Genomic DNA, 14,154 nt, shown 5'->3' on the forward strand with positions numbered 1-14,154 from the left:
GAGAATAATATTATATATATATATATATAGAGAGAGAGAGAGAGAGAGAGAGAGAGAGAGAGACACAAAGCCTGAAGAAAAAACAGAAGTCACTTTAATACCCTTATTATTTCAGTTTATAATAGGCTTTGATGGGCCATATTCCTCCCCCAAATTGCAATTAATCAAATTACTACAAAGTAATTGCCACACAGTGAACATGGGGCCTTTGGGGTCCCTGGGGCAGCCTGCTTTGCCCATTTGGTAATCCAGCCCCACACAGATTTTGTCAAAAATGTAATTTCAGGTAAAATGTCTCAATCAATTGATTGAAAACTCAATGTCTTGCAGCAAAATTATTTTGCTGGATGTTTTAATGTCAGATATTGTTGTCAGAGTGGATTTGTGGCCCCAGAGTAGTTACAGCCTCAGTTAAGGCAACTGAAAAGTATCTTGAGCTAAGGAATTAATGTCTCCTCCCAGTCAACTTTCAAGTAACATATGGATGCATAAGCCTTTATGTAGTCAAATATCAGTACTGATTCAAAATATGTGTACTTTATCTGTTGTGTTTATGATAAAAACATCCAACCACAAAGAACGGTGTCTATTTAAATGAGGAGTGTCTTCCGTTCCTCGCCAAAGCACTGAGGGACAGAGATCTTAAAAGTAAACTTGCCAAACAACACAACAGGATGTGTGAAGGTCAAGAGGATTGTGCATCATCACTGTCTTTGCATAGACAGCAGAGTGCTGCTGCACTTTTAACTCCAGAGAATTGATCCTCCTCTACTAGTGATGCCAAGACTTTCAAGCCGTGGCCCCTCTACACAACTCAGAAGTCAACGGGATTATTCACACTCCTCACAGAGAGCTTACGGGTCTCTTTCTACCTGCACTAAGAAATGCCTCTCACTCTCTGTTGGGAGATCACATTCTTGCATTTCTATGTTGCAAGAAATGTCAGGGTCCATACCTCCCACGACCTGTATCAGGAGTTTTCATAGCCCTCCACGAAACTTTGTGGAATTTAAAATCCCTCCCTTCATATAACTTTCTAAATTTCCATTTCCCAGAATCCCTAATTCCACAAATACTGGCGTATCATATTGAGACATTTGCAGACATTTCAGTAAAACGTATGTAGCTTACTGATGTAAGCTAGTTGTCTGACATCCACATCACCACCAAAGTTAAATATTTACACAAAGAAATCCCAGAGATCTTCACAGTCGTCTCTCCTGGTGCTTAATTTTCAAAATGGAGCTATAACACTGTTTAGATTGTATCACATTCAGAATGCTCATCGTGCCCCTCGGCTCTACTAATTAGACTGATAAGGGGTTATTATTTTGTCACAGTCATTCATTGTATCAAAGTGGTCATTATTGGTATTATCTGTACAAGGATTTATGTCATCACACACAGCCACTGGCTTATTATACTTATACAGTTAATTTAATTTTCAAAATATAATCCTCAACAGTTTTCTGCTTTAAATACAATACATAAATTTTATTTAGGTTAGGAATTATGCCTGTGATGTTTCCACTCGACTATGTTTCCAACCTCCTCTCCTGTTGTAGTAACTGATTAAATTTCATAGCCGATGTTAACCTTTTATTTATTGGGAATCCAGTAGTCCTTCTGAATTTTACTGCATTCTGCTTAACAAGCTCTTGATGGAGTGCAGAGTATGTCTTAAAATATCCTTTTTTTCATTCCACCTCCTCTTCCTCTCCTCCCCTCCCCCTTTCTTCTTTATTTTATTATTTTTGCCGTAAGTGTTATTACTACTTCTAAATGTAGTGTTTAAGAAATAACCCAATCGTCTTGAAATGCTGTTTGGTAAGGTAAATTATGTTGACAACACCAAATAGAGAAAAGCAGGAATATTTACTCCAGAGATTATTTTTGGAATATTATTTGATATTTGAATAATATATGACAAAGAACAAATGACAAGCAGTAGTGAGAGCCAAAGTAGGTGAAGTGAAAACTCCAATCTAAGCAACAGTGTCATCAAATATTTGCTTTAGCAAGGCACTAAAACTTTAACATTTGACCTGCATGTGACAAGCAAATGAATAACAGTAGCTTGTTTACGTCCACACTGTTTACATACCAGTGTCATCTTTTTCAGAATTAGAAAAAAGTTGTTTTATGTTCCTACATAAAACAAATCCTGTATAATGTTGTAGCCAGTTCGGTGTGTCACCGACTTTCGAACAAACTTTTAAGAAATATGCTCAAAAATGCTCAAAACAGCCAGTTTGGGAGTAAAAAAGGTTGAATAATAGGACACTTTTATATCAAAGTGTAACAGTAACCTCAAGCAGCCGACACGATGGAATGCATGTGTGTTTAGAACAGAACAGCCAATCAGAGACAAGGCTTTACCTTATCTGCCTTTATTTTTAGTCTATTTATGTGAAATCCTTAATTTCTCCAGTAACAAATAATGATAGTCTAATGTCTCTATAATATATAAATAGGGATTAAAAGCGGAATGGAAACAAAATAACCCAATATGGAATGGGATAGAAATTTAGTGTACAGTCAACAATGACCATGACTGTACTTCATACAGTCATTTCAATCTGGCTCTTAGAAGACGTGTGCTAATGTCTGTCTCTGCAATGAAGCCATCTAGGATTTTCTCTTAAATTTAAAAGACCTCTGGAGCTTCATTTTAAGAGCATTTTAAAGTCCTAAGACGTTTGATAGCTTTTATTTCAAAAGCAGTTAAAGTCACTTTAATCTTTCACTCAAGTCCCGAATTTCATCTTTAGTTTTCATAAATATGGGCTCTGATGATAAAACAGTTAATGCACATTAATGTTTTCTTTTCTAAACCATATCTAACTTTAAACTCAAAGAAGATTTACAAAAAGACACGTCTTAATGGGTGTTGATAAAAATCGCAGCAATGTATGAAATATAGGATGAAATGATTAATGCAGATTCATGCTTACTTTGATTAGAGTGATGCATCAAATTGACATGCCAAAATGACTGCCTACTTAGCCGTTTATCAAATTATAGCTATGACTAAGATACTGAAGTTACACTGAGAACATGAATTACACAAATTTGATGGAACACTGATAAAATGTAATGCTGCAGCTGCTTCAAGCGATATCCCCCCCAAAATCTGTCTTTCGTGTAACGAACACAGACCCCCTGTAGTCTTTAAAGTTGGCTGTAAATAGTTGGTAGTTTCATCCTAGATGGAAAATAGCAGCTGCAGTCAGCAGCAGGCGGATACTTTAACATGCCCAAACCAACGCACACGCCTGCTAACGAGTCTGACAGTCATGTGTGAGGATTGAGATGCAAGTTGCAAGAATTAAGCCATATTTTGTGTGGAAATAGAAGAGTTTGTAACATACTGAGGATACAGATAAAGAGTGGAGAAGTTTCTATGGATGTTTCAGTATGTTTCTGTTGGAGTCCATTGTAACTAACATCAGATCAAGCTGACCAAACTTTCTACAGCCACCTTGCAAACCTACAAATGCTGATTATCCAATACTCAAAAGATGTTGGGTGAAGGATCACTTTAAACAGCAGTTTCTTCTTTATGATGCAATCTCTAAGGTGAAAGCAATGCTGCATAATATCGATGGACTGTGCAAGCAAAGATCATGTGTCACCGCTTCTTTTCAGACGCTCACTTTTTCACGTCTGTTGCCAAGAAGTAGCATCCTTTTGAATAAAGTCACTGGACTGTACCAAGGGAAAGTGAGCAGTCATTCAAATCACTCTAGTGGTCTAATAACAAAAGCAAAAGTTACAATCCTGCGGGGGTGAGATTATAAATCATCTGATTTATGGTGACAACACCAAGTGGGAAAACTCCAAACATAAGCAAACGCTGAGCCGGTGCTGAGGGAAGCTGTATGGCACAGAAGACACTATACAGGATCATAATGCATGTGAAAACACAGCAGTGAAACTACAGTATCTGTACACCAAAAAAGCTGATGATAATCTATCTCTCTCCTCAACAGAACGACATAGTAGCATTGTTCTCTATCTGATAACCCAATTATCTCCATTGCACTGACTGAAATACAGATCACTGTCAGCAGAAACACACTTAGGATGATAATCTACAATGCTCATAAACAACTGCAACCGGAAAAGGTAATTGGAATCAGATGAAGGAGGTTCTAGTGAAACTCAGTAGCTACTTTTAGTCGGAAGCTGCTGTGGGCTGCAGTGGCCCTGCTGCTTTTGTGCCCTCCTTTAGCGCGTCCCCTGCCCTTAGTCCAGACACACCTTTACGCGCATAGGACTGGATTAGTAGGCTGTTGTTCTGGGGATGACCCTCAACCTACAAATCCTATTGAAAATGATCGCACTGTCATAGTGTCCCAGATACAACGCAAACTCCATATAGGTTAGCTCCTGTGCTGTGTGTTTGTGACAGCGTTTACGTGTGTGAGAGAAAGCGCGTGTGTGTTTGTGTGTGGGCGAATCCACAAACGAGACAAGAAGCAAGGATCATCTTGGAGGAATGTCTCATTGTCTCTTTGTTGGATTTGAGTGGTGGGTCTAAAAGCTGCACAGTGCTGTTCATCAGTCTTCTCTGGGTTGTCTGAGCCCATTAGGATTAGCTAATGTACAGTAGAGGTGATATGTACTGTAGTATAAGCCGGAAGATTTTTTTTCTCCCCCATGAGAGACTTACGCGCGAGGTTATGGTTAAGCCCTTTGTGTGCCCTGTCCTCCTTATCCCACTCTGTCTCCTGCCACTACTCTGCCCTGGCCTACATCTACATCTATGCCAGGATACACACACACCCACAAACACCCGCAAACGCACTCTCACACAGAAACACACACAGATCCCGGCCAACTGCTGTGGCAGGTGGCCCGCACTGCTAAGCCCCTCCAGCAATTATCCTCGCTGGGATCCTGTCTCCACGACAACAGCCGCCATGATGCCCCTGCTATTCTGACTTCCTTGTTTTCACTTGTGGGATGACAAAGTGATACTAAACACTCCTTAATAACTCCTCAAGTGCTAAAGTTGGCCTCATGCTATGGCTTTGAAGTCTTACTGTTAGTGAGCACTCTGACCTCCTCAAAAATCTTCTTGCACAAACATCACTTTAGAAGTGAGTTATTTCAGCATTTGAAAACAACAGCAGTAACAAAACATTACTGGTTGCCTGCAGAAATAGCAAGACGCCATTATGCATTTGCACAGAAATAAAGCACGAAGACAATTGCACTCTGCATGTCCTTCTCTCTTTCATCACTTTTTGACCATGTCCCTGTCAAAATATTTTGACAGGGACATGGTCATAAAAAACCCTTGCTCTCTCCCTCCTCTTTATTTCTTCCTCCACTTATAGAAGTTTCTAAGTTATATTGCTAGCGAGGGGAATAAAGGTAGGGACACACACTCAGAGAACACAATTTATTTTGTTTTGGAGAAACATCAAATGAAATGACCCTCCCATTAAAAAGGCCACAGAGGGGAAGAGAAAGGGATATTGCTTTTTCACTTATAACGTTAATCTTTTATTTCGTTGGAGGTTTTTCCATCATGCTGGTGATCCCTGAGTGAGCAGTGTGTGAGTGTGTGTGTTGCTTGAAATAAGTGTACATACATGAGCGTGTCCCTAGATCATGTGTATACATGGAGAACATGTATAGAATTACAAATCATATACCTGCCTTTTACTTTAATTACCTGAAACCGTGATCATTCGCTTGCTTTAAAATGTCTCGCCAAGTACAGAACAGCACTCGGCAAGTGTAAATGTGTCTTAGGTGTGTGTTTGCGTGGGTGGGTGTTGTTTATGTCTGTGTGTGTGTGCGTGCAAGCAAAAGTAAATGTTTACTGACTGCATGTGTGATTGTGCTGGAGGAGGAGAGGAGGACAGAGCAGGGACACCGTGCTGCTCCAAGGCGGCAGCAGGGCTTGTCCTGCTCAGATCATCACAGTCGGACCAGGGCGAGTTATATTGGGAACTTATGTTGGAAATCATGTAATACTTGCAGCAGATACAGTGCTCTGAAAGAACATAATATCTGGGAGAGTTGCTGTTTTCTTGAAGTGCACTGATGTGGTAAATTCAGGTAAAAGCTATTATCTTTTATTGATGTCTGTTATTAAATCTAAACCAATCACAAAGGAATGGGATGTAGATAAAGAGAGGCAGACGAGCTGGAAAAAGGATTTTAAGCACTGAGAGAATAGAGTTGTGGGTTGTGCAACAGAGATCTCTATATTAGTTTGGGCTTTCTGTGTTTCTTAAAGAATACTCCACCAGTTTAGCTTTGCGCTCCTTAAAAAACAATCAAGACTGAGCCATAGATACCATCTTTGTTATTCCATGCATTCTTTTTCCTGGCGTCTACATTACTCACAATGCAGCTCGACTGCTAACATTTCGAGCATAGATTCGACCTTGAGCTGCTAGCCTCATACAGATATTAGTAGTGGGCAGCAGCCTGTTGCACCAGCTGTGCGTAGTTCAAACTTGGCTAGTTATTACGTAAATTATTACTAACTGTGATTTATTTCTAAATTACTAAAATAAAAGAGGTTGCACCACAAAAATATATTACCTAATATATTGAGATGATATTTCAATATCGCTCTAGGTAACTACGATGCCAAGTGGCTCATGCCAGCCAAAAAGCTAAAGGTTGCAGTAACCATGAAAATGGAACTCGCCTTGGTTGTGACTTTACATCCAAACTAGTTAGGTTCCACCCCAAGTAATTATGGTGCAACAAAGTGTAGTAGCTGATTTAGTTACAAACTAACTAGTAGTTACCAAGCCTCTAGTGTCAACTTTACACCCTAACTTAGGAGATAACTTAGAGCAGGTGTAACCCAGTGCAAAGGTCTTGTTTGTTTCTGTTTGTAGTCTTCAACTCTAAGCAGCGGTATCGGATACCATTGGCAAAGACTTCCCTCTAGCGCCAAATTATATTTCTGTCCCTCGGTTATGATGATATTTTACTCACCACTTCTATGATACAGAGTTTTGGGAAATGTGGACTCCAGGATGAACAATGTCAATTGGGTGTAATGAGCATGTGTCTCCTGCAGATTTCCAGAAAGTTTTAAATCAACAGAAATCAAACACTTATCTTCGAGTCTGACTGAAAGTAAACACAGAAAGTATCCCCTTGCAGAAAAGTATTTGCAAGGATTACTGTTGATTTCAAGTGCTTTGGAAAGCTGTAGGAGACTCTTGATCCTTGCCTTGATTAGGATTGTTTTTGTTATAGTGCACATTTCTACTCACCACCTCCGTTGTAGAAATTTGGGGAATGTGCACTACGGCAAGAACATTCTTAATAGTGGCAAAGAGAGTGAGATTCTCCTACAGCTTTCCAACAAATCAACAGACATCTGAAATACTAGTCTACAGGCATTTCCAGGGGACTTCTTCCTGTCTGAATTTTTGAGATAGATTCTGATGCATTGAAGTTTTGTTGGAAAGCTAAGAGGCTCACTCTCCTCATCCTTGTCTGTATTTCCCAAATCTCTACAACGGAGGCGGTTAGTAACATTCAAGCATAAGGGACACAAAGTAAGAAAGCAGGCTGACAAATGTCCCTTTAAAGTATCAGTGTCAGTTGTTGTGGCCAGTCTGTCTTTCACACATGTACAAACCCAAGAAAACACACACAAACACTGGCTCTGCAGCTTCTATACATGTGGTCTCTCCTCTCCCAACAGCATTCAGTCCTGAGATCCTGATTGGTGAGACAAGGCAGTTTGCTAAGTTCACCTCAGGCTGTCTAAGCCCTTGCGTCCAATCCCTCTTAGTATCACCTCAGTCTGGGATAAATCTCACTTATAACTATCCTCCCGTTCTGCCAACACATCTATACACACTCTGATCACTTTCAACTGTATCCTAATGGGAAAGCAAGCCATGCCATTACATCACTACACCCTCCCCCACCTCCCTTGTTCGTACAATCACTCTTTTTCTGTCGCTCTCTGAAGCTGTTTGTTTCTCTCTGTTCCCTTCGTTAATTATGCCCTGCGCTGTCAAACCTGCTCACGCTGTGCCCAAATTCACCTCCAGGGGTGTATTATTAGAACACTGGCCACCTGGGCTAGCTCATGTACCCCAGGGAGGTGAATCAGGGATGGCCCGCTGCTGGATGTGGGTGGCCCTTTTGCATGGCCTTGATAGCCCACTGCTGGGCAGGGCAGGCCAGCCGGGCCTGGCAGGGCTACACTGGGCAGAGAGCATGAAGTATGGCTATAGGCCCAGTCTGGGAAGCACTGATCCACGCTACCAGCTGCCATCTTCCTCCCATTCCTGCATGCTCCCCTTCCGCTGCTGCGCGGCTTCTCTCTCCTCTCATGTCTATTTTTAGAGCTGGCTGATTTCTACCTTCTAAAACGGGCAAATGTGTTGTGGAACAGGAAGGTGTGTTTTTTTTGTGTGTGTGTGTCTTTCTTAGACATACTACCGTGCGTTGTCGGCCAACTCGTGCACGCGTTTCACACACCCCTGCTGGTCCCCGTTAACATCACAGCACACTGTACATTCCTGTACACATGCACGCATCCCATTTGCATTCGGCTGCTCTCAGTTCTCGACCCCAAGGGAGATGGTTGATTGAAGGTTTGGGTTCAAAACCAAAAAACGAAATAACAAACAGCAGCACAGCGAGGCTTTTTAGAATGCAGCGTTTTTATATCGACACTGTGTGTACAACTGTGGAACTGTGGTCGGATTTCATCTTTCTGCTTAGCTAAGCTTGGATCTTCCTTACTTCTCCCTCATCATTAGCTATCTCCCCCTGCAACCCAGTGCCCCCCCCTCTACCCACACCCCCACCAAACCTCCTTACTCCATCATCCAAGTGCAAGCTAAGATGCTATAGTAGCTATCATACAGAGAAACTACAGAGAAACTACTGAAGCTCCTAACACAGCACTAGTGACAGTAGCATCTTTGTCAAAGTGCTGGAAGCCCGTCATGTTGAAAGAAGCCAACATGCTGGCCTGTTTGGCTGAGGAGAAAGGATGCTGCATTCCCAGAAAACAAGAGAGATAAATAGAGTGGAAAAAATGCATCCCTGTGGAGATGGAGGGACCTAAAACTACTGTAAACCAATGCAAGCAGGGAACGCTACAGTATGCCTCAACATCAAAACCCCCCAATAAGTGAATTCTCCCATAGTTTTTAACACACTGGAGCACTCATAGGGTGAGAGAGGGGGGGGGGATATATTTTGCATCTTCCGCAGTATGTCTCAAGTCTTATTAAGTATGAGCAGCTCTGCGCATTGGGTGATGCAGTCTTTTTTTCCCAGTGCCCTGACTTTCCTTTGACTTGTGGGATTGCTGAATGAGTAAATGTAAATGTACACCAATTAGATAAGAAACTGGCTTTTCTGTAAAGCTGCCAAATCCGGGGGCAGGAGGAAGAGGGGGGCAAAAATGCTGCTTGCCTGAAAATAAATAATCTGTATGCCAATAACCCTCAACTAATACTCAGTTGGCGGGACCAAAAGAAAGACAAAGGAGATGTAATGGCCTTGATTCCCTGCTTAAGTGTGTATAGATGGATTAAAACTCTGTTAGTAGGTAACATGTAGCTGCTCAGTGATTCCAAAATGCAAAAATACGCATTATAACATGCCAGAATTTTTTGCTCAGTAGGCCCTAAATATAAAACAATTTGTTGAATTATTATCCAGTTAGAGTATTAAACGTACTCTGCTCTCTCATTATGTAGGAATTTGAGTCTGATTTTCTTTGTTTCTTAAGTAAACTTTCATATCTCAGCTTCTTCACTCTCTAAATTCCCAGCTAGTGCACTAGGGGGCCTGGTTCCATTCCCACAGCCCCAGATGACCTGAGAAGACCCAGAACTTTCCACTATAAAGACCCTGTCCGATTCAAAACTGCTGACTAAGACCAGACTCCTTCCTGTCCCGCCCTCTATCCCTCTCTTTCTTTCTCTCTCATCAGCCTAGCAGCGCACTCTGGATCTTTGGGATGGAGTGACGCTGGCCAAACTCTTGTAAGAAAGCCCATTAAGGAGCCCATCAATATTTCATCATTGCTCACTCAGAAACATAGTTATAGAAGTTTCCAGGCCAGGGCCATTAGGGGGCAGACGTCAATACGTTATGGCAGCGAGCATCTCTCTTCACTTCTCCCCCTTTTTTTCCCAGGCCTCTGTCCGTCTCCCATCTTGAGAAGTCATCGGAGAGGCTTTCTCAAGACGACAGCGGTTTCCGCTACTTCTACATTAAACAAATCATTAACCATTAGGTATCCAGTGAGCACAATATCCTTTCCTGCTCCTGTCAAATGACCCTCACGTACTGTCATTAGTCTCAATGAGAGGAAGGGAGGGAGACTTGGGTGGAGCGTTTGTAAATTCTATCTAAAGGTAACAAATCTCCAGTCGCACAGAATACAAACACCTAATTAACAGAATGACATGAGTGTATAATGTGATGTAGACAGGCCTAAACACTCTCACTAGAAACACTTATGTGAGATTTTGACTCATGGCTGTTGAGACAGGTCTGGCGCCTTCAATACTGGCCAAGTCAGTGAGTGGACAGTGGGGCGATCATCAGGAGGATGAACTTGTTGTCTCACACACATTGTGTCAAATCTTGTGAGTCAAATCTCTCAACTTTCCTCTACAGAGGCAGGGGGGAGCATAATTGCAGTCCTTTTAGGATTACAATGATTTTATAACCCTTATTTCAAATTATTACACTTACATTAGCCGGGATGGGAACTAGCCTGCAGGCTAAAATGTGTTAAATATTGCTGTAGCAGACACTTTAACGAGTTTTCCTCCAGCTCACCCTTTACTGTCCTTGGAACTAAAAAGGTCCCGCTACAGTATATGCATTTTACCGGATGAAATCTGAGGTCCCTTAGTAGCCCAAATCAAACCGGATCCCAGGCTGCCAAGTCCATACTAATGTAAACAACACCTCCGGACCTCTCTGAGGGAGGTCAAGCCATGCCAAGTCACTGCACTTATGTCATCTCTTTTACATCCCTATAGCTTTTATAGTGTCAATCCTGCTCTGACTGTAATTAGACCATTTTTCCTGTTTTCACTGTTGTCACAATTCAGCTGCATAACCCTGTGATCCTGCTGATTTCCAAAATAAAAAATGATATATAAGTAATATTATTTATTTAAATGAAGACCAACCAGGGTCTCTGCAAGTACATGTTTGCATTGTATACATTCTATACATTTCTATGCATATTAAAGGTATGTAAGATGCTGTACAACTCCGACATGAACTCACCAGAGTGCAGAACCTCTCGGGTGGGTTTCCACACGTGATCCCGGGCGGATCCACCTTGATCCGCATGTAGTCTTTCATGGATGCGGATTTCGGCTGGCACGCGTACTGCTCCCACACCGAGCCCTCATCCGTGCTCACCAGGGACTTGCACAGTTCGTACTGGCCCAGAGTGGAGCCCAAGCAGTGCAGCAGCAGCAGGAACACGGCCTGGAGGAGCATGGCAGGCTGGGGGGGGTGATTGGTACGGGGTCCGGCGCGCAGGGTGAGGGGGCCACGGATCTCAGTGGAGAGGTGAAGCGCATGGAGCGGTGATCATAAGGAAATAGTGGACATTCCTACCACCATACTGCTGTACTGTGAATGGAGAAGGGAAATTGACACAACTCGCCTCCAGGCTTATAAATTCCCTAAATGACAGGAGAACAGTGTATCGCTCAGTGTCTCTTCACAAATATTGACGCCCCCCAGAGAGCCGAGAGAGGGACGCTTTCTTGTTTTGACGGCTTACTTCCTGAGGAAGATGGGCGGAGGGTGGAGAGGCGGATAATGTTACAGAGATTAATCTCGGCATACACTTTAACCATAGTGTTGCAGGGAGTTGGGTGGAAGATGTTAACGCGAGTCCATGTCTCAGAGAGCGGTGTCCTGCAGGGAAACAGTGAAGCTGGTCGGGGAGGGTAAAGGAGAAGCTGCTGCGTCTTCAGGTATATCCATTGGAGGTTTTGCACTGGCCGAGCTCCTCTGATTGTCCTATGGGGAAATGAGGACAAAATGCGAGAGAAGCAGGGAGTTAGTATGATGGGTGATGCATCCTCATCAATTCATTACATTCTTAATCTTAGGCTACTGTAAATGCAGGCATGTTCTGTTTTTTCAGAGCTGAACTTAAGATGAAATGTATCCCGTGTGGTGTTTCTCTTTTGCACGAATAAAAGTTTAATGGAAGTCTTTGAAATATATATGTCGATGTGCTGCGATCTTATTTTGTAGTGTAATTAACTCCTTAATTATTCTGTAGTAATTGGCTGTAATTTAGCTTGTAAGTGGAAAAACATCTAATTCGTCTTTAGACTACGAGGAGAACTTTGAAGCGAATTCCTGACACAGCAAGCTGGTTACAATGCGGGCAAGTTCGGTTGAACACTCGCCTCTAATCTGCGGTGCATTCGGCATATTTAACATAAAGACTTGCACATTAAAAACGCACGAAGAAAGCGCCGCATTGTGTGGAGAACCCTGTGCGTAAAAACACGTGCTGCTGCCGGGTGCCACCTGTGCGTGCAAGAGTTGTAATTGGTCCTATAGCTTTCCAATGCTGGAGATAGAGAGTATGCTAAAGAGTTTTTTTTAAATAATTGCACTGCAAGAAATATCAACCCGAGAGAGAATTTAAAGGCAAATATAACCCAATCCAAACCCCTCTCTTATCATCTGCGAACAACAAAAAGGAGAGAGTAAGCTAATATACTCACAAATAACTTGTATCAAGATTTTTCTTGAATCAAGTGTCATATTTTTCGGAGTTCATGAATTACAGGCCTCCTTCTATCTTACTTCAGCGTGTTGTCATTAATTTAATAAAAAACTTTAAGCAAAATAAAATTGCACGGGAAGTAGTTATTGCCGGATTTATTCACTTAATTTAACTGTAATTCGATTTTACACTGAATACATGAATACATGAATAAATATAGTTGACATTTTTTGCAGCGTGTCCCCATTGATCATAATCCCACTGTCACCCCACACTGACAGACGCCAGGTCCTTGCACAGCCTATCCCACAGACCCTGTGGACTGTGGAATTAGTTGGTCAGGTGAAGTCGCCAAAGCCATTTCCCGGCACTGACACTGTCTTTTAGGGGTGTGTCAGTTTCTACTGTAGTCCACCCCACCGCGCAGCATTGCTTAGGCTACACTATACTGTATCTTAAGAAATTAATGCACTCATTTGGTTTGTCTAAAATGGAATAAAATAAGCTGAAAGTCCCCTAATCACTCTGATTATCCTGGAGTGGTCCTGATATTGTATGTAACTCAGAGCAGTTTTATAGCACTTCAGAGCGCTATATGGCAAAAATGCATCGTGTTGCGAGATTATCAGATAATAATCTCTCTATCGCTGTTTTATCAGATGATGCACTTACTTCTAACATGCATCCGTGAGGCAGGTCTGCACTTTGTGTGGCGTTGGAGTACGTGCACGTCCACCCCTCTTTGGGGCAAAAAGATCCCCCCAGATCATCCACTGCAATCGGTCCCCGCCGCGGTCCTCTCTGTACTCCCGTTTTCTGCCTGCCCGGCTCGCTGTTTGTTTTTGCCTTCTGCCGGATACTTTTTCATCACACCGTGGATGGCTGCGCACGGTAGATCGGTGTCCTAGATGTAGAAACGGCTGGGAAAAGGGGACTGAAATCCAGCGTCAAGGAGTATCAAAAGTATAAAATATTGACTTTGAGGAAAGGCTTGTGCCCGCCCTTCTTACCCCCCCCTCTCCTCCTCCTCTTCCCACTTTACAAGCTCGGGTTTACCCGGGATGCTCAAGGGCAGAAAGAAAGAGAGAAAAAACGGCTTTATGGAAAATATCACCCTCCCTCCTCCTCCTCTCTCTCTCTCCCTCTCTCTCTCTCTCTCTCTCTCTCTCTCTCTCTCCCTCTCTCCTGTCTCAGTTAATGCCCAGGCTAAATCCTTTTACCATCACTTTCAATCACTATCTGAGCTTTTATCTGCTCCAGCCCTGCTGCCTGAACAGGGGCGTTGCAACTTCCCCTCTAGCTCCTGCTCCAAACTGTTCCCCGTGCACCAGGTCCCGGTCTGCACCCTGCTTGGCTTAAAGGACAAGCAGGAAAAGGGACCGGTGTTACTGTTCTCTGGCCCTTAATCTGTC

At 42.6% G+C, this 14,154-nt stretch overlaps 1 protein-coding gene across 1 annotated transcript in view; it reads right to left on the reverse strand.

Annotated features, from left to right (window-relative positions):
* LOC119914728 (netrin-G2) overlaps positions 1-13,741 on the reverse strand; it is a 68,215-nt gene extending 54,474 nt beyond the window's left edge. The window contains exons 1-2 of the mRNA XM_038734211.1: positions 13,415-13,741; positions 11,269-12,018 (exon numbers count right to left, since the gene is read on the reverse strand). Coding sequence (XP_038590139.1) covers positions 11,269-11,487 — 219 coding nt within the window. The 5' untranslated portion in view covers positions 11,488-12,018; positions 13,415-13,741. The remainder of the gene's footprint in view (positions 1-11,268; positions 12,019-13,414) is intronic.
* Positions 13,742-14,154: the final 413 nt, after the last annotated feature.

Source organism: Micropterus salmoides, unplaced genomic scaffold, assembly GCF_014851395.1.
Source record: "Micropterus salmoides isolate LMB-PRFRI ecotype aquatic unplaced genomic scaffold, ASM1485139v1 Ms_hic_scaffold_20, whole genome shotgun sequence".
In the NCBI taxonomy this organism is placed as follows: Eukaryota; Metazoa; Chordata; class Actinopteri; order Centrarchiformes; family Centrarchidae; genus Micropterus; species Micropterus salmoides.